General features: G+C 42.5%; 1 protein-coding gene across 1 annotated transcript; it reads right to left on the reverse strand.

The window, feature by feature from the left end:
• Positions 1-2,669: 2,669 nt before the first annotated feature.
• MALL (mal, T cell differentiation protein like) lies at positions 2,670-21,690 on the reverse strand. The gene is made up of 4 exons (XM_077335902.1): positions 21,528-21,690; positions 7,019-7,186; positions 5,254-5,385; positions 2,670-3,647 (listed from the first exon to the last, which is right to left on the reverse strand). The coding sequence occupies exons 1-4, from the start codon at positions 21,621-21,623 to the stop codon at positions 3,585-3,587; spliced, it is 459 nt and encodes a 152-aa protein (XP_077192017.1). The 5' UTR covers positions 21,624-21,690; the 3' UTR covers positions 2,670-3,584.
• Positions 21,691-22,447: the final 757 nt, after the last annotated feature.

Genomic DNA, 22,447 nt, shown 5'->3' on the forward strand with positions numbered 1-22,447 from the left:
GGTCTGATCCAGCAGGGATAACATTATTAGTAGATGTTGTTCCTGGCAGACCAGAGTAGAGTCCAGTTCCTACAACCATCAGAGGAAGGTTCAGATTATGGTTGTCAGAAGACCTGTAGAAAACAGTCAGACTTAACATATTCAAAGGTGTTGATCAGATTCAAGTTGAGAGGGTCTCACCAGCAGCAGGGAGAGGCCTAGCCCAGCACTGCAGTGACATGGTGACGTCTCTTCCAGCATATACCAGAAATGACATCATCGCATAGCCAGTTGGTATTTGGCCCAAAACTCTATGGTAGAAGCAGTTCTTGCTGTAGAGATTTGCCCAAATACCAGAGCATCCCACAGCACTAGCAATGTGATGACACCATTTCCGCTGTATGCCAGAAGTGATGTTGCCATGTTGCCAGCAATGTCACTGACATGCTGGGCTAGGCCTCCCCCCTGCATCAATTACATCTCTCAGCCAGCCAACTGGTTGGCAGAGGGGAGCAGCTGAGGGCAGCCTATCATTCAACCTGGTTGGTTTATGCCAAACAGTCCTGAGCGTCTGCTGAATTGGTTTGCATCAGATCCTTTTAAAACTCCACATACACAAAGAGACTGGTGATTTAGACCGAATGGTAGCCATTAAAATCATGGGGGTAAATTTGAAACCCATTTAGGAGTGGGCTTCTAATGCTGCCCCACCCCCCTTCCTGTGTTTGGTTTCCCTATTCTGAGGTCCTCGTTTTCCTGCTCATTTCCCACTAAGAGCCAGTGGGGAACATTATTTTTAAATGAAACCACAATGTCTCCTCCAGGAAATGGGAGAAGTGACTTCATATCACTGGCATGAAGTTGATGCAAAACTGTGGGATTTGGATAGAACTCTTGGACAAAACCATAGTTTTTCCCAAGGCCCAGAGCAGCCTTTTTCAACCCTTTGAATGTGGAGGAGCCACTGAAATAATTTCTCAGACTTCAAGGAGTTCTGGAAGTGGTGTCAGTTGGCCACGCCCCTGGAAGTGCCCACACCCTTAGGCCTCCTTTTGATTCTTTTCCCTGCTACTACTACTACTACTACGGCAGTTCTACCTCATGTAGGCCAGAAATAAGAGTAGGAGCCCAGACCCACCCCTCCTCCCAAATACCATGCCACTTCATACCATACCATCCCACGGACCCCCTTCAGAAGTCTCACAGACCCCCAGGAGTCCACGGACCCCTGGTTGGGAATCCTTGGCCTAGAGTGTCACATCACCATAATTTGGTTCACCAGCACTGTGATGTGACATGACATTACTTCCAATATTTGCCAAAATCTTCTAAGCCATGGATGGATGCCACTGTCATTTTAAAGTGATTTAACTATGTCTTTTCAAGTGCTGAAATTGTGCGGGGGGTGTGCATGCATCAATTTCATTACTTCGTAAGGTTTGTGGGTGAAAACGAGAGCACCTCAGGCCCCTGTGCTGTGGGCCTGACCCACAACATTTTTTTCAATCACTTTAAAACAGTGGCATCATCTATAGGTGACAACCGTGGACACAATCATATTCAGTTTCATGTTTGGCCCCCAGGAGGCAGCAGACCAATGAGTAACTCGTAAAGAGACACTGCCCACTTGCTTGGCATCTTATCTGAATGAGCGGGCAGCACAGCTGCTAAACTCTTACAACTGATCTCCAGAGTACAAATATCACATCCACTAGAGCAAATGGTAGCTTCAGAGGGCAAACTCTATGGTATACCATAAATTCTAGGTGAATCACTCCCCAGAGTTCCTTGTCCATGGTCCATCCCTCCAAATCTCTGGAAGTTTCTCCATCCAGAGTTGGTACCCCTAAATACTGTGCCATGGTAACAGTGATAAAGAGGAGGAACACTAGAAGAAGAAGAAGAAGAAGAAGAGTTGGTTCTTATATGCCGCTTTTCCCTACCCGAAGGAGGCTCAAAGCGGCTTACAGTCGCCTTCCCATTCCTCCCCCCACAACAGACACCCTGTGGGGTGGGTGAGGCTGAGAGAGCACTGATATCACTGCCCGGTCAGAACAGTTTTATCAGTGCCGTGGCGAGCCCAAGGTCACCCAGCTGGTTGCATGTGGGGGAGCGCAGAATCGAACCTGGCATACCAGATTACAAGTCCACACTCCTAACCACTACACCAAACTGGCTCTCTAGGGCAGTGTTGAGGAGGAGGTGGGCCCCCAAAGGGAGTAGAGCCCTTTTCCTGAGGACCCACAGATGCTTGGAATAAGTGATTTATAATTGTAAATTGGCTTGTCATAAAGAATTCTGGGAATTGTAGAACAAAGCCTGAGGTGAGAGGCATCTTTAAGACCAATGGAATTTTATTCAAGATATAAGTTTTCATGTGTTAGATATACATCTTCAGTTTGCCGAGTTGCTGAGACACCTGTTAGAGAACTCTGGCCTCCCACCATATTACAATACCCAGGATACTCTGGGGGAAAGAAGTGTATACTAAACCAGTTTCAGTTTGTGACCTAGATGTGCCCAGAGAACACTTAATATTCAGAAATCTGAAGTTCCCATAGTTCCTCCATAACTTTTAAAACAGGTTTACGGTTATGGAGCATATAAATCCCACATTAGGTCTTCTGTGGTGAATCACTGAAACTTCTTTTACCAAATCCAAAGCAAAACAAAAGACACACAAGCCAATAAAAGGGTAAAAGTTAGTCATGTTGTTCTTGCAAAAGATAGTTAACTAAAACAGTACTATAAAATGAAGGAAATCTGAAAATACATATAGGTTTACCAATAAGTTACTTTGTGTTTCCTACTGAAACAAATACATTATGTAATAACAAAGGACAGAAAATCTTTATATACATCACCAATGCTGGAAGTAAATTTAAGACCAATTCATAGTACCTTGCTTTTTGACCTGGAAGCAGCATCATGAGAAGGACCATTCTTTTGTCCTCCTCACATGGAGATAGCTGGCTTTTGCCACATCAGGGAGTTTATTTGTTCTATACTGGTGTTGCAACAACATATATTTATTTGTAAACACAATCCCAAGAAATACTTCCAGCACAAATCTGATGCACCAAAATCCTCTCAGGATTGTGCTGTTATGCCCACTACCCAACATTGCAAAGCTGGTTCTAACAGCCAGCTGGAAAACAGTAAATGCCCCACATTGACTGACGTGACTCTGCACATATCCCAGAATCCTCTGCAGCATTCAGGGGTTCCTCAGCCAATGAGGTATGTGAAAAGTATTCCCTGAACAAAGCATGTTTTTGGTAAATAGGGCAGCTTACATGGGAAAATAGAAAGAAACACAGCATGATTGGGGATAACTGAAAGAACCAGATAATCAAGGATCAGATTATGCTTGTTCTATTGTATTGGCATACATAGTGCTTCAGGATAAAATGAATGGTGTACCATTTTTTTTTACAAAACCCAGTATTTTTTCCACTTAAACTGAGAAGTGGCTAGGTTCTGAGGGATGTTCGTTATAACTGAACTCAGTCCTTAAATCAGTTTTAGCCAGTTTATTTTGGATCACAAATCGTAGCTCTTTGGCGCTGTCCTTGCCATAATGTCCTTTTCTTCTGCAGAGATGTTTAGTGGTAGTAGTTGCTGAAAGCATGTAAAATATACAGCAGTGTGGTGATGAATGCAAACAGCTGAAAAGGAGAAAAATAATAATTGGTAAATAAGGCCTATTATTGACATATTGTTTCAGAAAGATGGGAAATCACAAGAAAGCTTCACAGGGTCAATCTCTTTCTAAGGAGAAAACTCAGCAGACTATAATGCCACAGAGTCCACTCTCCACAGATCTTGGTCTCCTAGATGCCAACTGCAGTAGTGGGAGATAAGGTGTCAACTAGAGTTTGGCAACTCTAGTTCCTCTGGAAAAAACTGCAGCTTTGGAGGATGGGTTTAATGGCATCACATCTCTTCTGACCTCCTTCCCCTCTGCAAGCTCTGCTTTCCCCAGGCACTCCCCCCCCCAAAAAAAAATCTCTATGAATTTCCCAAACTAGAGGCTGCAGTTTTCTTTTTATTGTCCTTGTTGCTGTCAAGACACAGCTGACTTATGGCAAACCTGTAGGATTTTCGAGGCAAGAAATGTTCAGAGGTGGTATGCCATTGCCTGCCTTTGCATCATGCCCTTGGTACTCCTTGGAGGTCTCCTATCCAAATATTAGTCAGGGCCAACCCTGCTTAGCTTCCAAGATCTGATGAGAATAGAGTGGGTTAGTGTGAGCCATCCAGGCCAGGGCTGGCAGCCTTGGAGCTCCTGGCAAACCAGCTCCAAACCAGTTTCTCAGCACATTCACAACTATGTCCCACTGATCAATTATTTAGTTAGGTAGGTAGACGTAACCAAAAGGAGGTTGAAATGTTAGAGTCCAGGTGGGCTTGGGGATCTCCTGAAATGACGGCTCTTCTCCAGACTACAGGGATCAGTTCCCCTGGAGAAAATGGGAGCTTTGGAGGGTGGATCCTATGCCATTGTACCCCGTTGCAGTCCCTGTCCTCCTCATCCTCCCCCTCCTTCTCCTGGTGTTTCCAAACTGGCAACCCTTTCTCCCATTCCCCATCAGTGACCATGGGGGCCCGGTAACCCTATTGGGAAGCCATGATTACATGTTCACTGAAGGCAACATGGGTGTGAAAAGCAAATGATGCTGCTGATTTAACTGACAGCATGCCAGTGGCCATGGGGAAAACCTCAGCTATGGTTGGCAGAAGCTAAGAGAGGCCAAGGTATTTGGAACCATTTCTTATCATGAATTTAATAAAGATAACTACTTAAACAGCCTTAACAAAATATTCTCTGGGTGTCTTACCGTTTGATTTCCTCTAACGTAAGGGGGGGAAATCTGACAGGTGACTGTGTGGGGGCTGGGAAGGCCTGCTGTTTATCTACTAAGGGGGGGAGGATAGTTCCCACTGCCAGCTAGCACTCAGCTAGCAAGGGGGGGAGGGGGATAAAAGACTGCAGGGAAAACCCAGAAGTGATCTCACACCACTCTAGGAATGGTTAAAATTTCCATAGTTTTATGCACCTCCCATATCTCCACTCCCCACAAATGCCCGCCAGTCGCCAGTCTCTGTCTAGCAACCTGATGGATGGCTTGACTGATTAATCGTGAATATTCATCTAAGACCGTGAGAACTGCCTCGGCCTGCCACCTTTCATTCAAAAGGAATATGTACCCTCCAAACTAACACACAAAGCCATAGAAATGTTGGGAAGCCTAGCCTATGTAGGCAACTTACTGTGGCAGCAGCATTAAGATGATAGTAGAGAGGTATATTTGGTGCTTCTGTTTCAGAACGGATTGTGGCATTAGCCTGTAGGACTGCCGCACTCATATACAAAATTGCAGTGGCTCCATGGTAAAGGCTATCCTGAAAAATCAGAGCATGAAGTTGATTATTGATTTAGGAAATTTGTATTCTACCTCTCTAGAGACCTACATGACTATCAAATCACCATTTAAAAAGGAACATAAGTGATCAAAATAAAACCCAGTCATGGACATAAAAGCAGCATAAAACAACTAATGAGCAACCTTAAAAGTGTCCATAAAATAGTTTATGCTATAAGCAGATAATTACAATTAGAAGAAGAAGAAGAAGAAGAAGAAGAAGAAGAAGAAGAAGAAGAAGAAGAAGAAGAAGAAGAGTTGGTTCTTATATGCCGTTTTTCCCTACCTGAAGGAGGCTCAAAGCGGCTTACAGTCGCCTTCCCTTTCCTCTCCCCACAACAGACACCCTGTGAGGTGGGTGAGGCTGAGAGAGCCCTGATATCGCTGCTCTGTCAGAACAGTTTTATCAGTGCCATGGCGAGCCCAAGGTCACCCAGCTGGTTGCATGTGGGGGAGCGTAGAATCGAACCTGGCATGCCAGATTAGAAGTCTGCACTCCTAACCACTACACCAAACTGGCTCTCACATTCATAGTTCTGTAAATGAAATATATAGTATCTAGTCTCTTTTCTTGTAATGTCTTTTTATTTTCTGAATAAATAATATCTATACTTTAAAAATGAGCTATGCAGAGTCATGAAATGTAAGGATTACCTTGTTCTTTTAATGTCATTTTTGTTTAATAGCCATAGGAAGGGCAAAGGGCTATGCAGGATAGGAAGGTCTTGGCCACTGTAAAATTATAGTCCAATCCATTCTAGGTTTACAGATATCACCAAGATTTCTAGATATGCTTTGCTGCCCTTCGAAACTTGATTTAAACAAACAAACAAAGCTGAATTCTATATCTAACACTGGATTCTGTATTTCAGTATGGTAAATTCGCTTATGTGCCTGTGTCTCCTCAAGTGTCTGCCAAGGTTGTCATTAGGGTTGCCAACTCCAGTTTGGGAAATGTAGGTCATGGAGCCTGAGAAAGGCAGGGCGTGAGAACAGGAGGGGCTTCAGTGGGATCCAATGCCATAGAGTCCAAAAGGGCCATTTTCTCCAGGTGAACTGGTCTTTGTCACCTGTAGATCAGTTGTAATAGCAGGACCTCTCTAGACATCAGCAAAAGGTTGGCACTGGCAACCCTAGTTGCCGTTATGTATGGGAGCCATTTTAACATCCAAGCATTCCTCTCAAAATGGTAGTTCAGGAATGGTGACAAAACTTTGAGACAAACACTGAGAAAACTGTGAGAGAAACAGGGAACAAAACTGTGAGAGATGCAGGGAGCTTACTTTCCAATTTGATGTGTTAGCAGGTCCCCACTTAACGTCTTGTTTGTAGGCCTAAACCAAATTTATAAGGCCTAGAATCATAGAATAATAGAGTTGGAAGGGAACCCATGGGTCATCTAGTCCAACCCCCTGCACTATGCAGGACACTCACATCCCAATCGCTGATCTACTGTAACCTGCCACCCCTTTGCCTTCACAGAATCAGCCTCTCCGTCAGATGGCTATCTAGCCTCTTAACTAACCCAGCATCATTAAAACACTGTTCCACATAAGGCAGAGTGACAGGAGCAAGTTCAGCCCAAAACCATGTGTGTACATTTTTCCACTTACCAGGATTCTCCAGGATTGAATGTTTCGGTGGAAGCCAAACAGGTAGGACATTAGGAGCAGCAGAGAAATGACAAATGAACTGATGGACACATACATAACCCATCCCTGCAGCAAAGTGAAATACACACAGGTAGCTGCCACGAGGATCCAAACCCAGCAGCCAAAGATCTATAAGGAAGGAGAAAAAAATCAAAGAGTTGGTCATCAGCATCACTGAACATTCATACACCATCACCCAGCATTGCCCGCCTCAGACTAAGAAAAAGTCCAAAGATAAGCAGGCCTATATATCTTTAAGACTTTGTGGTTTGTTTTACCCAGGCATATGCTATATGATGTGCTCAAAATGACACACAGTTTTCAAAAGTCAGTAAAGGAACAAAGGATCCTGCACTTATCACTGAATTTGAGTCAGTATGCCTTTAATTTGAATCCTGTGCCTAGACTTTGCACCTTTTTAATATCTGATTTTCTCTTGAGAATCACAGAGTATATGTTTTGTATACCAGTGATAAAAGCTGATAATATCACAATAATAAATCACAGAAGCATAGAATTGGAAGGGGCCATACAGGCCATCTAGTCCAACCCCTTGCTCAACGCAGGATCAGCCCAAAGCACCCTAAAGCATCCAAGAAAAGTGTGTATCCAGCCTTTGCTTGAAGACTGCCAGTGAGGGGGAGCTCACCACCTCCTTAGGCAGCCTATTGCACTGCTGAACTACTATGACTGTGAATTTTTTTTCCTGATATCTAGCCTATATTGTTGTAGTTTAAACCCATTACTGCACGTCCTTTCCTCTGCAGCCAACGGAAACAGCATCCTGCCCTCCTCCAAGTGACAACCTTTCAAATACTTAGAGGGCTATCATGTCCCCTCTCAACCTCCTTTTCTCCAGGCTGAACATTCCCAAGTTCCTCAACCTATCTTCATAGCGCTTGGTCCCTTTTGGGGTCTTTTTATGTAGCATGATTGGTCTTCTTATTGGTCAGTTTCACACTGGGTGTATTTTTTAAAATTGTAAATAGAGATTATTCAAGCTGCATGTAGCCTTCTTAGCTGAATATTTCCTGGTTCCCCCTTTAGTACTGCTTAGGCATTCAAAGTTTAGGGGGTTTTTAGAAGCACAGATTAAGGCTAGCAATCTATGAATTTGCTAACCTTCCTCCTAAAAATCAATGCAGAGGGTGCCAAGGTTGTTCTCTTACAATTCCTGTTAAAAGACTTCCTCAGGGCGCCAGAAGCAGCTGATCCTGTGAGGAGAGCTTTATTTGTGCTGGCCCAGCTGTCTCAGATGGGGGGAGGGGCACACAGGTGTGTTATTTATTTATTGTTGTATTTATATACCACCTCCCCTGAGGCTCAGGGCAGTTTCTGTTCCTGTTACATGTTTCTGTTCCTGTGGGGAGGTTTTTCTGCCTACCTTTCTGCCACAGCCATGACAATGGTATAGTGACAGTGGCACAGATATTTCTCTCTCTTGTTTCTGCCTCATTGGACATCCTGAGGCAACAGCTATTTTTTTAACTTCTCCTTCTCGCACCCCAACTTGCCTAATTCTCCCCCTCACAGAAAGACCATTCTAATACGCCCTCCCCTGGGATTGCAAAGAATATATATACAGTATTCAGGGGTAGTCAAACTGCGGCCCTCCAGATGTCCATGGACTCCAATTCCCAGGAGCCCCTGCCAGCATTTGCTGGCAGGGCTCCTGGGAATTGGAGTCCATGGACATCTGGAGGGCCGCAGTTTGACTACCCCTGCAGTATATCTTCAATTGAGCTATTAAAAAGAGCATATCCATCACAACTGGCTGCTGGCATTTAGGCACTGGCTTAGGGACACAGTTGGGGTTGTTGCATAATCAAATGTTAAGGGTTTCTGTGAAGGAAGGATACCCAACCACCAACTTCCAGGCTGACACACTGAGCACACCCACAGGAGGGTAGCAATGGGGCAGAATAGCCATTCCATCCCTTTCCAGCCTTAATACCTGATCTCTGCCCTTGGTTACCCTCACAGGGAAGTTGGAGAAGATGCTAACAGGAGCTGGGCTGTGAACTGCACCCACTGTCCTCAGACTATACTGTACCAACACCTGAGGAATATGTAATTAATAAACTTGTGACCTGATTCTAGGGACCACACCCAAAATCTCCAGGAGTTTCCCAACCTGGATCTTACAACCCTATCCCCCATCTCCCACCTGTGGCCAGGAGCGTCCTGGGAACCCTACCTGCTTCTTCCCAGCATGGTCTGTATGTGTCATCCTTACCTCCCCCCACCCAGGCACAGATCTCACCCAGTTTTTTAAGGTCAAATGTCAGCATCATTACATTATAAGTAGCTTTGAAGTATTAGATTTTACCTTTCTCCCCAATAAATAAAACAACCAAATATCATTATTTTAAGAAGCTCTGTGGGTGTGTCAGTGTGTCTTGATGCTTTCAAAGTACATTTAGAATCCCCGCTTGGCCTATCAAGCATGCTTTGAAAAAGAGAGTGAAGCCCACACGTTTGCCTTCCTTGAATCATCTTGATTGCATTTGCAAGAGCTGCTGAGCAGAACAAACAGGGTCAGCCTGACCTTTTGATAAATGGATGGGCAGCAGGAGGTGCAGAGACACCTGGAATACAGGGAGATCTCTGCCAATTGGCTGCTGGGCGCCTCCTCTACAAAGGCAAGCAGCTGCTTTCTCTCCAGCAAGTGGGCCCTGGAATTTCAGCCACCCAGGTAAATCCTTGCTCTTAGAGTTGGCAAGGCTACAGATGTACCTCAGGCCTCTGAAGGCAGTGTGAAAAGAAAAAGTCCTCGCTCGGTCTGCTCACATATATGTGCTGCTTTCCACAACTCAGAGACCACATTTATTCTTGAACAGCTCCAGAGCCCCTCAAGACAGGACACTGTAGCCATACAATTCCCATACTCCTGCCCAGGTTTCACTGACCACTTTCTCCATGCTTGCTGGAGGGTCCAGCGGCTGGGAAGGAAGGCACAAGGAACTGGGGAAGGTCCAGAGCAGGAGAAGCTGCCACAGCCGTATCTCTGGCTCTCGCAAGGTGGTTCTAGAGACATAGATCCTGTCCAGGATTCCAAAACTCTGATGGGCAGTTGTGGCAGTTAGTGTTGCCAACCTCCAGGTAGTGGCGGGAGACCCCCTAGCTACTACAATTGATCTACCTGCCTTCTTTCTTCAAGTGGCATTAAAACCTCTGTGCTACTTACGGATCCCTCAGCAATGTGTTTCTCTCAGGATTAAGGCCTCACATTCCATTTCATGGCGCAACAGGGAGTTTTTGCCTTTCTCCTCCATGCTCGTTCTGCCTCCCTCCCCACTCCAATCTCCCTTGGGACTCCACCCAAAAGTCACTGAACAGGAATCAAAGAGACAGAATTAACCAATTCTGCTTCTTTACAAACAGAAGGTACAAATACCTTGTTTGTTTTTAAGCACCCAAAGTAAACTATTAAAGAAGAAACAAAATGGGATCCCTCAGAAGCCTTTGTTCTTAGTAAGTTTTGCTTTTCAGTAAAGAGTAGTATCATTTTTTCTGTGGTTGAAGACAGAATGGCCATTGCCAAACAAGATCTGGCAGGGCTCTCGTTGCACAGCCAGACTAAACGTACAGATTCTTCTTCAGGTTCAAGTTTCAAGAGAAAGTCTGGCATGCAGGTTTGCAGAAGAGGAAGAATTGGCTTTATACCCTGCTTTTCACTGCCTAAAGGAGTTTCAAAGCTGTTTACAATTGCCTTCCCTCCCTCTCTCCACAACAGGCACCCTATGAGGTAAATGGGGCTCAGAGAGCTCTGACAGATCAGTAAGAACAGCACTATCAGGGCTGTGAATAGCCCAAGGTCACCCAGCTGGCAGCATGTGCTGAAGCGGGGAATCAAATTCTATTTGCAAGATTAGAAGCCACTGCTCTTAACCACTACACCAAGCTGTCTGCATGGGACAGAATGGTTAATACACCCTGATGTCACCAAGAACTTCCACCACCACCAAAGCAATTTTGCACTCTTACTAAAGTAGTGAATGAATGGAGAAACACATGAAAGTTAATGCAGTGCCTTTAAAAAAAAACATTCATTTGTATTCTCAAAGCAAATCTTAAATTATTACAAAGTGGTGCAATGTATATTATTGTAAAAATAAACAATGAGTACAATAAAAATCCATCTGTCTAAAATCTAAATAATAGATAGAAGAGAAAAAGACTACAGGATTAATCTCGAATAACCAGTTATCATAAATCTAAGAAATCAAGTTCTAGATGAATCACCATTTCTGATACTGAGGGGGTCTCTCTCGATAAGGACCCAGGGCTTGTATTAATTGGCCTCAAGCCTAGAATGCTAGGAAGGGACTGTGGGTTAGGGAGACTTCCTGGCATAGTGGTTAGAGTAGCTGACTAGGATCTGGGAGACCCAGGTTCTAATCTGCCATGGGATCTTGGGTGGCCTTGGGACAGTCACACAGTTTCAACCTAACCCGTCCCACAGAGTTGTAGTGAGGATGAAATGGATGAGGGGAGAATAAAGTGAGCCATTATGGGTCCCCACTGGGGAGAGAGTGAGGTCTAAATGAGAATAAGAAATCAGTGTTAAATATGCTGATAGGGGCAAGGATTTTCACTGCACAGTCTAGAAACCCACGAAGATACCAGATGTCCAAGGATGGTTTAGAGAGCTCTTGTTTGTGATGCTGAAGAATACATTTTCTATGTATAAATACATTTTGGGAGAAATATAAACATCAGCAATTTTGATATCAGTGACAACCATATATGAAATATTGGAATAATAACACCAGAACTCATGATGTATAGCAAAAAGTAATACTTTGAATATAAATAAAGACAACAGATTTAAAAAGGCATAATGATGTTTTATCTAGTAGTTGATTTGTTTGGAAAAAAGGCAGACAGCCCCACCTGAAACATGAAGAGAGAATGTATTCCCTGCTATGTCCCACTTTTGATGGCCTGGGATACATTCAAGGCAGCAAAGAGGAAGATGTATTGATATTGGTCACATCACAAGAAGACAAGACTCATTGGAAAAGATGCTAATAGCAGTAAAAATTGAAGGCAGCAGGAAAAGAGGAAGACCCCACATGAGAGGGATGGGCTCAGTCAAAGAAGCCACGGCCCTCAGGCTGCAACACCTGAGCAAGGAGTTTAAGGATAGGATGTTTGGGAAGTCATTCATCCACAGGGTCCCTAAGTAACTGGACTGCACACATATATAGATGGAGATGTTGGTTGGTGTAAACCACTACTGGGAACTTAAAAGAAGAAACTTCCATTTGATATGGAGCAATGGTCCTTAGACAACAACACCAATTCTGAAAGAGACGCAGTTTCAAAATATTCTCCTAAAGGAACTCCTGGTCTTGCCTGGAGCTGCCCAGAGGCACAAATGGAAAGCAGAAACCCACAAAACTGCATTATAAAAGCAAATGATTTATGTTAAATTGAATAACTGTGACTATGTTGTTATTTTAGATGAATTATTGATACTGAGCTAGAGGCATTGGATGAGATTAATGAGTTTTGCAAGTAAACTACCAGATCGAATTGTACAAGATTAACACAGTAAGGTGTCAGTGTGTTCAACCCGTGAATTTCTCTTTAGTCTCTCTACATATGAGATTTGTAAAACATAGTTTGAAATCCTGTTTGAAACAACTCTCTGCTATAAGCTGAGGATGCTCTATTTAAGAACTGGAATACATAAAATATACTAACAATTAATTAAGTGGGTTTAATGTTACAGATAACAAGGACTATTTCCACACACGTGAACACTGTCGCAGTGATGGGAGCCAGCTTGGTGTAGTAGTTAAGAGCTGCGGCTTCTAATCTGGAGACCCAGATTTTATTCCCTGCTCTTCCACATGCAGCCAGCGGAGTGACCTTGGGCTAGTCACAGTCCTGATAGTGCTGTTCTAACAGAGCAGTTCTATCACTCAGCACCACCTACCTCACAGGATGTCTGTTGTGGGGAGAGGAAGGGAAGAGGATTGTAAGGCATTTTGAGATACCTTCTGGTAGTGAAAAGCAAGGTATAAAAACCAACTCTTCTTCGACGTTTGAAAACCTTCTGCTTAATCTTTGGCTGTTCCAGGACTAGCTCTGAATTCCGTGCCCTGTTATCCCATGTTTTCCAGACCCACTTTTCCCATGATATTTTTCCCCTTCAGGTACTAACTTGCAATTTCCAAGTATGGAATTCTTGAATAAAATTTTGTTCCCTGACACCCTTTTGTAGTGTCAGCATCAAGTGAACACACCCCAAATCCTCTGAACAACAGACTAGTGTTTTTAAAGTGTAGTTTCAATTGTGTTATGATGCTGATTTTTTTTCAATTTGATAATATCACTGTGAATATTGCAGGTGCAAAATGAGCAGTGAGGTTTAATGTAGCTTCATGCAATTACCCATCCATGAAGTTCCTTTCCTTTCTTGTGCATAACTCTAAGCCCAGCCTATAACCAAAATCTCTCTCACTCCTATAACTTTCTGGGCATTCTATATCTGGCATTCCAACAATGTTCTCTAGCAAGAGGGAGGGGGGCAGGAATGGTCAAGGAAGAAGACAGAAAAATGATGGATAGTCTATAAAATGTTTTATATTGGGCGATGATTTTCATGGCCTTGAGGCAGCTTCATTTTTCTCTCGGCATAAATCACTGGGAATTGCACCTAAGTGAACTAGATTCAAGTCCAGTAGGACTCCAGAGACCAACAAGATTTGGGGAGTAAAAGCTTTCCAGAGCCAATGCTCATGCAAAGGAGCCTGGAAAGCTTAGACCTCCAATATGTTGTTGTTCTCTGTGGTACTATTGGATTCCAGTCAGGCACTTCTACTGTAGACCAACAAGGCCACCTTCCAAGTCAGCAAACTCCCTGGCGTAAAACCAAAGTATGAGGGCTTAAAGCACCATGCCATAGAAATTGGCACTGTGTAAGAGATCATTCACAATTCACCAATGAGACCAGTAGTTCCAATAAAGCTCTTAGAGCCAGCTTGATATAGTGGTTAAGAGCAGCAACCTCTAATCCAGAGGACCGGGTTTGATTCCCCACTCCTCCACAGGCAGCTAGCTGGGTGACCTTGACAGTTCTCTTAGCTTCACTTACTTCACAGGGGGTCTGTTGTGGGGAGAGGAAGGGAAGATGATCGTTAACCACTTGGAGACTCCAATGGGTAGAAAACAGTAGGGTACAAAAAATGTTCTTTGGAAATGAAAGTGATTGGCAGCAAGTTCAAACTTGCCATACCGAAAGGGTTATCCAGAGTCAATCCATTGTGTGGCTGAGGTCAAGCCCCAGCAGCTGTCTAAAGAAGACCAGAGCCAGACAAAGGGACAGGCAGGTATGAGGCAGGGCTCCAGAGCTGGGGAGATTGGTCTGTTCCCTTTTTTTTTTCTGCTTAACATTTTTATTGAAAGTTTTACACAACCACACAAAAGACACAAAATCTATAAAGCATTACTACCTACACCCCTTAACCCCCAATATCAACTAATAATAAAGACACCTCCCCCACAAACCAAAAACATACAATAACAACAACAACAACAAAAACATTTAGGAAAGACCCCCAACCATCTACAAATCAGGTTCCTTAATTTTCGAATACCACATGCTCAAAAAATATTATTGAAAATCCAAATTTCACAATTAAATCATTCCTTGACCATTCATAATTATAATATATATCCTTAATTAAAAATAATAATATGATGAAATACATATTTACAACTAATAAATGTTTACTTTAGAATACACTTCATCCTTGTCTTAACTAATTTATTCAACATAACCAATAATACTACTCTCATTTACCTTATTACTTTTAAGATAATTAACAAATGGCTCCCAATTTTTTATAAAACTATCTAGCATTTGGTCTCTCATTAATATTGTTAACTTATCTAATTCTGCATACTCCTTAACCTTATCCAACCATTCATTTACACTTGGTATTTTTTCATTTTTCCAGTATTGAGCATAAATTATTCTTGCTGCTGAAATCATGTAAAGTAATAGTATTCTCCTTGCTTTTACTATTTCAGGATCCAAAATATTTAATAAGTATAGTTCTGGTTTAAGTTTCAAGTCAAGCTTTGTTATTTTCCGAGTATATTGATGGATCTGTACCCAAAATTTTTTTGCCTCTGGACATGTCCACCAAAGGTGATAAAAAGTACCATCAACCAATTTACATTTCCAACATTTTGTTAAACCATTTTTGTATATTTTAGACAATAATACCGGAGTCAAATAACATCTATACAGCATTTTGTAGTAATTTTCCCTTATATTAGTTGCTAATGTAAATTTTATATCTCTTTTCCATACCATCTCCCATTGCTGAAGCTTAATAGTGTGCCCTATATTTTGTGCCCAACGAATCATTGATTCTTTTATCACTTCCTTCTCAGTATCTTTTTTAAGTAACATATTGTAGATCTTTGCAATTAATTTCTCTTCTTGTTCATATATACACAGATCAGCCTCATTTTTTAAATTTTCAAACTGATAAACCTGTCTATCAGTTTTGAATTTGTCATATAACTGTCTATATAGAAACCAATTGCAGGTACCACTTGCTACTGTTATATCTTCCTTCTGTTTAAATTTTATTTGCTGGTCTGTTCCCTTTTTTAATGACTTCCACCAGTAGGCATCCCTTCAGTGAACCCTTCTTCCTAACCAATATTTTAGTTGCTGCTTTCATCTCTTGCAGATATTTTAACTCTGCTTTTGATTGTTTCAATCATGTGGGAGGAGTTAATGGTTTTAAAATATGGTTTTATCATGTACGTTTTAAATTTCCAGCCACTCTAGTGGCCCCTGTGAGAGCAGAAATGTGAGATATAATTTTGTAAAATGAATAAATAAATAAATAAAATTGTTTTCCCAATCCATTATATTGCTGAGAGACACCTGACCTGGAAGCATTTTATATCAGTTCAGAAGAAAACCAAAATGGAAGCTGAAGAGACTAGCATTTCATTTCATTAAAACATTTCTGCTGAATCTTAGATCAAATTTAAAAATCCTCCTGATTCCACATTCAGACTCGCTGGCTAGATGCTTCAAAGAAGATCATGGTATGTTGGCTCAAGCCGAATTGACTGAAAATAAATCCAGCTAAGATGGAGGTCCTCTGACTGGGTCAACATGCCCCAAGTAAATTAGTGCTACTCCTGGCTCTTGACAGAGTCCCATTAATAGTTTCGACAACCGCCAAGAGCTTGGGTGTGATCCTGGATGCCTCCTGATCTCTGGAGGCCCAGGTCACAAATGTTGTGCACCAGGCATTTTACCATCTTTACCAGGTGTGTCAACTAGTACATTACCTGTTGACATTCAACCTAGCCACAGTGATCCACACAACAGTCACCTCCAAGCTAGATTACTGTAACTTTTATTTTATTTATTTTTTAGCCCGCCGCTCTACGTGGACTCAAGGCACATTACAAGCCAAATAAACCCATTAAAACCCCTACCCCATAAAACCCCACAGGGTTTGCAAAACTGAGCTGTTCTGCCAGGTCTTTGGAAGATGCCTAAAGGTAATATCAAAATACTGCTGTCCTCCTTGCCTAACTCCACCTAATCAAATTGCTGACTATGCCACCCGTAATCGCCTTTTCCATTTCCTGGTAATAGGAGACTGTTTTAGTAGATGCACACCAGCCCGAGACAGCTGGGCTGAAAGGGGCAGTCTTATAAATGGAATTAACAACAACAACAACAACAACAACAACAACAATAGATTGGGATTATTTATTGTATTTTAATTTTTTATATTATGATAAGTTGTATTTTAATAGATTGAATTTTAATTTTAAATTTGACATTTATAATTGTATTGTATTTCAAAATTATGTAAACTGCCCTGAGCCTACAGGGATTAGCGGCATATAAATACAATAAATAACTAGGGCATGAAGCCATCCTCCTCCTTGTCTCTATCCATTTCCTCCCCATCAGACTCAGTTTTACAAACCTGTTTAATACCAACCAGGAAGGGCAGGATATAAAAATCAAGTTGTTCTTATTATGTTTAATTGTCCAAATATGTCTCCCCTCATAAATTAAAGCACTTGGCTGACTCACAGCATCAGGGCTTGTGGGGCTTGCCCTTGATCTATGCAAACTTTATTTTTTAAGATAAGCCAAGTTTGGAGAGCCTCGTGATCAAATAATCAGCTGTCCCAGCAGCAGAATGATGACGGAGGCTGCTGGAAACACTGACAGTGGCCCATTCTGGAACCTACCAGTATCTGCTGCTGCTGCTGCTGCCTACACCCAAGGCCACCCATCAATAGCTCCTTTGTCGATGGCTGCTTGCATCTTTGCCTAGCCCAGCTCTTGTTCCATCTTTGGCCACGTTTCAAGAGAACAAAAGTCTCAGTATTCTGAAAAGACTGTGCCATGAGGACAAGACCAACAAAGGACATCAAATTGTCACCTGAACATCTACAAGAGCATCTTTTGCAGTGGGGAAACCCAACAGTACTGCTTTAATTATTATCACTACTTGACTCGGTGCCAACAATGTGCATGTCTCTTCACAGGGCAGCAGAGCTCCACCATGACCCCCGACAAGCCTTGGCCTCCAAGCCACTGGCCAGTGAAAGGAGGACAGGAGCAAGAGGGAGTTAATGCCATTGTGGAAGGAAAAAATTATGGTGTAATTAACTGATATCAGAAGGGACTCTTAAGAACCTTATAAAAGCCATTGTTCCCATTCAAGGACACCCTTGTGAAAACAGGGCTCTAGTGTGTACAAGAAACTGCCCAGTCTGTAAGGGCTTTTCTCCCCACTTGCTTTGATGGAGAAGGCAACCCCATTCAAAAAGATGCAAATGCAAAGTTCCCCCCTCAGTTGATATGGCTGAGGAAATCTGCAAACCCAGAAGGTCAGGATGTACATTACAGTGCTTGTAGATGAAATTGGGTGAATGTTTAGATATTTCTGCCTCTAAAATTCTACAATCACATATCCCAGGTAATTTGCACTGAAAAGCCAAGGTGTCATTACGCCAGAAAAATGGGTGGGGGAAACTTGTAGTTGTATTGACGCATATTTTGGCTCATGTGTGTAAATATTTCATTACAGACAAACCATGAATCTTTCTCCCTAATCTTGTCTGATCTCAGAAGCTAAGCAGGGTCGGCCCCAGCTGGTATTTGGATGGGAGGCGTCCCAGGAGCAGCAAGGTCAGGGTGCGGAGGAGGGCAATGGCAAATCATCTCTTAACATCTCCCACCCCGAAAACCCTTATGTTGGCAGTGCCTTTCCACCACCACCATGAATCTTCCCGATCGTTAATTCAGAAGTAGGAACCCAGCCATGTAATTCTCTTTGGAAATCAGTTCCTGCATACCTACTTGAGACCTACTTATAAAAAGCTACATACTTTTCAAAGGTGTTCCCAGACCTACCCAGAACTACCACTGCTATGCCGAGGGGTGGAGGGGGGACAGTGATCTGACATTTAACTTTTCATGCTCAGTGCTTACTCAAACTTCCACTCCCATTTCTAACAAATGAGGAAGGATTACTTTGAAGGGAGAGAGGCAATTAAACAGGTTTGGGGTGGGGTGGAGAGGAAGAAATAAGCAAAGTTGGCCTTTTTTAAGTCAAAGAATGGAACTAAGGTCACGGCCTCATTGCTCTAGTCTTGATAGGGAGGTGTACAATTTCAAAACCAAAAATGTTTTCTACAAGGCAAATTCTTTATTTACCGAATATAGTCCACTATCTTAGCCAGCAGTATTTAAAAAAGGAATTCTGCAAGAATGTAAGGTATGTAGTCAAGCTGGGGTTCTCTTGTCCTGCCCCCACACTGAAATGCATGGGAGCTGCACAAGAGCAATATTTTTAGTTAGACTTTGACATAATTTTCCCTATGTTTCTGCTTTCTCCTGCAGTATGAACTATGCAGCACAGAAAAACAGCTGATCAGCTAACTAGCCTATGGATCCTCTGTGTACTAAAACACAATCACCCCACACATTACAACCTCTCCCAGTAGGTTTACAGCCTAGACCCATCTAAGATTACTCATATGTCTTGCTGAAGGTGAAGAGGAACATAACGTTATGATGTGGAAGGTGCATCCTCCCAACATCCTTTTCAACAAAGATAAAGGTCAAATTTGGGATGGGGGAGAGACTGTTATTCAGATTTGCAGTGGGAGTGAACTGTGGACAGCACTGATTGGCTAGCATCTGTACCCTTCCCTCCATTGCAAACTCTGGAGCAGTTCCTTCCTCTTTTCTTAATAACATGGATCTATTTATGTATCTTTTAATTTTTTTATAAGGTGATCAGCCTGCCTGAAGCAGAACAGAAGGGGCAAGATTGATAGCTGAACCACTATTGGATTCACTGATATGTACAATTAGTTGTTCAAGTTGTGAAGCCAAGAGACAGCTTAGTCCAGGCAGCATACGAACAGGTAGTAACTGGTTCTTTTCTGACTTTGGGAAAGGAGATGGGTGTCTCTTGCTTCTGACAAGCTGGGTAGCACTCCTGAGCTAGATGGTCGGACTTAAAGTCAAAGAATGGAACTAAGGTCACGGCCTCATTGCTCTAGTCTTGATAGGGAGGTGTACAGTTTCAAAACTGAAAATGTTTCCTACAAGGCAAATTCTTTATTTACAGAATACAGTCCACTGTCTCTGCTTTAGGATGCTTTGGGCTGATTCCTGCGTTGAGCAGGGGGTTGGACTAGATGGCCTGTATGGCCCCTTCCAACTCTATGATTCTATGATTCTATGACTTCATGGAAGGCAGGGTCTTACATTTATGCAGGGAATGTTCCCCATTGTTTTCTCCCCTATAATTGACAGTTTTCCCGGTACGCTGACTCTGAAGGTGCACATTCCATACAGCACTCTGCCACTGACAGAGCCGTCCCTCTAATCCCCTTTCAATATAATACCATCTGAGCGGCCGCAATGAATTCCACATGTGAACATACATGAATCAGACCATCAGTGCATGAAGGTCAGTATTGTCCACTCAGATTGGCAGCAGTTCTATCAGATCTCAGGTCAAGACCTTTTACATCAGATATTTGCTGAGCATCAAGCCTGGGGCATTTTGCATGCCAAGCAGATGGTCTGTCACTGAGCCCTGAGCCCTTTCTGTTTGCTACCAACCAACTTTGCTACCACCCAACTTTACAGGGAGATCCTGTGTTCTAATGCTTTGAGGCATGGAAATATCTTTCTATCCATTCCAGACATATTATGTGGGCTTTGTGTTCTTATCGCTGTACAGTTTTAAAGGGCAGAATTGGAAACTGAATGCTTAATCAGAAAAGAGAAATGTTAAGCATCAGTTTCGAGAACAGGCAAGATGATAAGTTAACGTGTACTAGTCATATAAATAGTGATTTTCAGCTCCTCGGTTTATATTAATTTCCTCTTATCAGCACCATGCAACAAGTTTCCCAGTCAGCTAAATTTACGCCCACAACAACTCTCTGTTGAACACCCCTAATAAGTTATGCCTCCAGAGGCAAAGTCTGGCTGAGTTAAAGTCCACATGCCATGAACATGACTCGCCTGCATCAACTATCTAGCCCCACAGTCATTTCAAAACAGGCAAAGTCTCTGTGAAACAATGTTGGAATGCAGCCACCCTCCACTTTCTCCCGTGGAATTCATCATCACAATAGGTGCCTTTTAGTTGTTGTGCTTTAAAAGACAGATTTGTGGATAAAAGTAGGGATGGCCACAAACTAGTTCATGAGCCCAAATTCAGGATGAACTTGGGCTGCTTCAGAACTTGTGAACCAATGTTAAGGGAAGGAGCCTTCCCCAAACTTTTGCCTGGTTCAATTTGGCTGCTTAGGGCCAGCCATTTAAACTTAACAGCCCAGCAGTGTGCTGCCTGCCATTTAACACTTGAACAGTGTGGACCACAAACAAAAGGTTTACATAAATCCCCAACTCCTTTCTCTCAGCCATGGAGAGCCATGCAACTTGATCCCACTCTAGTAATACTTTCAAAATATGCACAACTATTTTCATCAGAATGTGGAAGGGATATGTACATTTGAACACATATCCCACTGAAAAAATGCAAGGCAAATCAATGCCCTTAGCATGTAGAAGTGCATTCTGATGGGTATTGGATTGTGTATAAGGTTTACACCTGTTGTTCCTGATCGAGTTGCAAGATAACACAGAAATAGAGAAGGAAACCTGTTATGTTATGTCTACAGATTTCCTTAGCTGGATCAGATAGTTTATGATTCCCTATGAAACCATAACATGTGCATATGAAAAATGCATGTGGAGGTTTCATGGAGGTTACAGGTGCTGTGATTGGTTGTTTTTCCATCCCCTGAATGTTATATAAGCACCTGGGTGAAGAAACCCTTTGTTAAATAGGATGTCGGTTTTTAGAAGGTTATAAAAAGTTTTAAAAGTTGTAATAAAAGAAACACTCGATGAATTTTGACTTACCAGCTCCGGCAAAATCAAAGCATATGGTATGGTTCTAAAAATGTCTAGTCCAGAAGGTATCTCTGCAGGTGCTGGCATTGAAGTTTTGCTGGCCATTTCTGTAGTTTGAACGGCAGTCGTTCCAGCTCTGTTACACTTGATTATCTCTGCAGAACTGTTGGCATGCAAAGCTTATAATAGTATCCACTGACACACCCATGGGGACGTCAAAGGTGATCCCAGTTCCAGCTTGGCAGGTAACACCATTCATCACTGAAGAATCATCAACTATGTATAAGTTAATAAAACTTCTGAGCACTCGGAAAGCTAGCACCATACCGAAAAAATATGCTTATGTACATAAGAAAGTTATGCAGCAGGCCCTAACTGTGAATTAGAAGAAAAATCTCTGGCATTTATTCTGAAAGACTAGAAGACGGGGGGGAGGGGGGCATTTACAGCCCCAAAACACCCTTGCTTTCCAAATTTCAGTGTCAGCCTTAAGATTTTAATAGCCTGAATTTTGCATATGTTAAATTGGCAAAAAGAAGCTAGTCACTGCAGCTAGGTGAATAGGCTGGCTGGTTAGAGGCTGAATTACTGTAGTTTACAAGGATTCAGAACATCAATAACAGACAAATCCCCTGTAGCTCAATGTTTTGGAAATACAGAAAAATCTGTTAAATTCTGGGCATTTTTTTCCATTAATGGATTTATGAAAGGCATACTCAGAGACCCTTCTGATACAGTTCTCTAAAGCCAAGACAACTACAGTGAGAGGAACACCTCTCTGTTATTTTTTAGGAGTTGAGTTCCAGAATTTGCTGTTTGGGGTAAATATGTAAAGTTAAGTCAGACCGCTGGTCCATGTGGCTCAATATTACCTACTTAACAGGGCCTCTTTCACACAGACCATTATTTTTCATCATCCAAAGTCCAAA

The sequence above is a fragment of the Paroedura picta genome, chromosome 1 (genome assembly GCF_049243985.1).
Source record: "Paroedura picta isolate Pp20150507F chromosome 1, Ppicta_v3.0, whole genome shotgun sequence".
NCBI classification, from domain to species: Eukaryota; Metazoa; Chordata; class Lepidosauria; order Squamata; family Gekkonidae; genus Paroedura; species Paroedura picta.

Coding starts and splice junctions, on each gene's coding strand:
- MALL (XM_077335902.1), bottom strand. CDS start 21,623: ATGGCCAGCAAAACTTCAATGCCAGCACCTGCAGAGATACCTTCTGGA. Junction 7,187..21,527: donor CTTTGATTTTGCCGGAGCTG/GTAAGTCAAAAT, acceptor CCTTCCTTATAG/ATCTTTGGCTGCTGGGTTTG. Junction 5,386..7,018: donor TTCAATCCTGGAGAATCCTG/GTAAGTGGAAAA, acceptor CTGATTTTTCAG/GATAGCCTTTACCATGGAGC.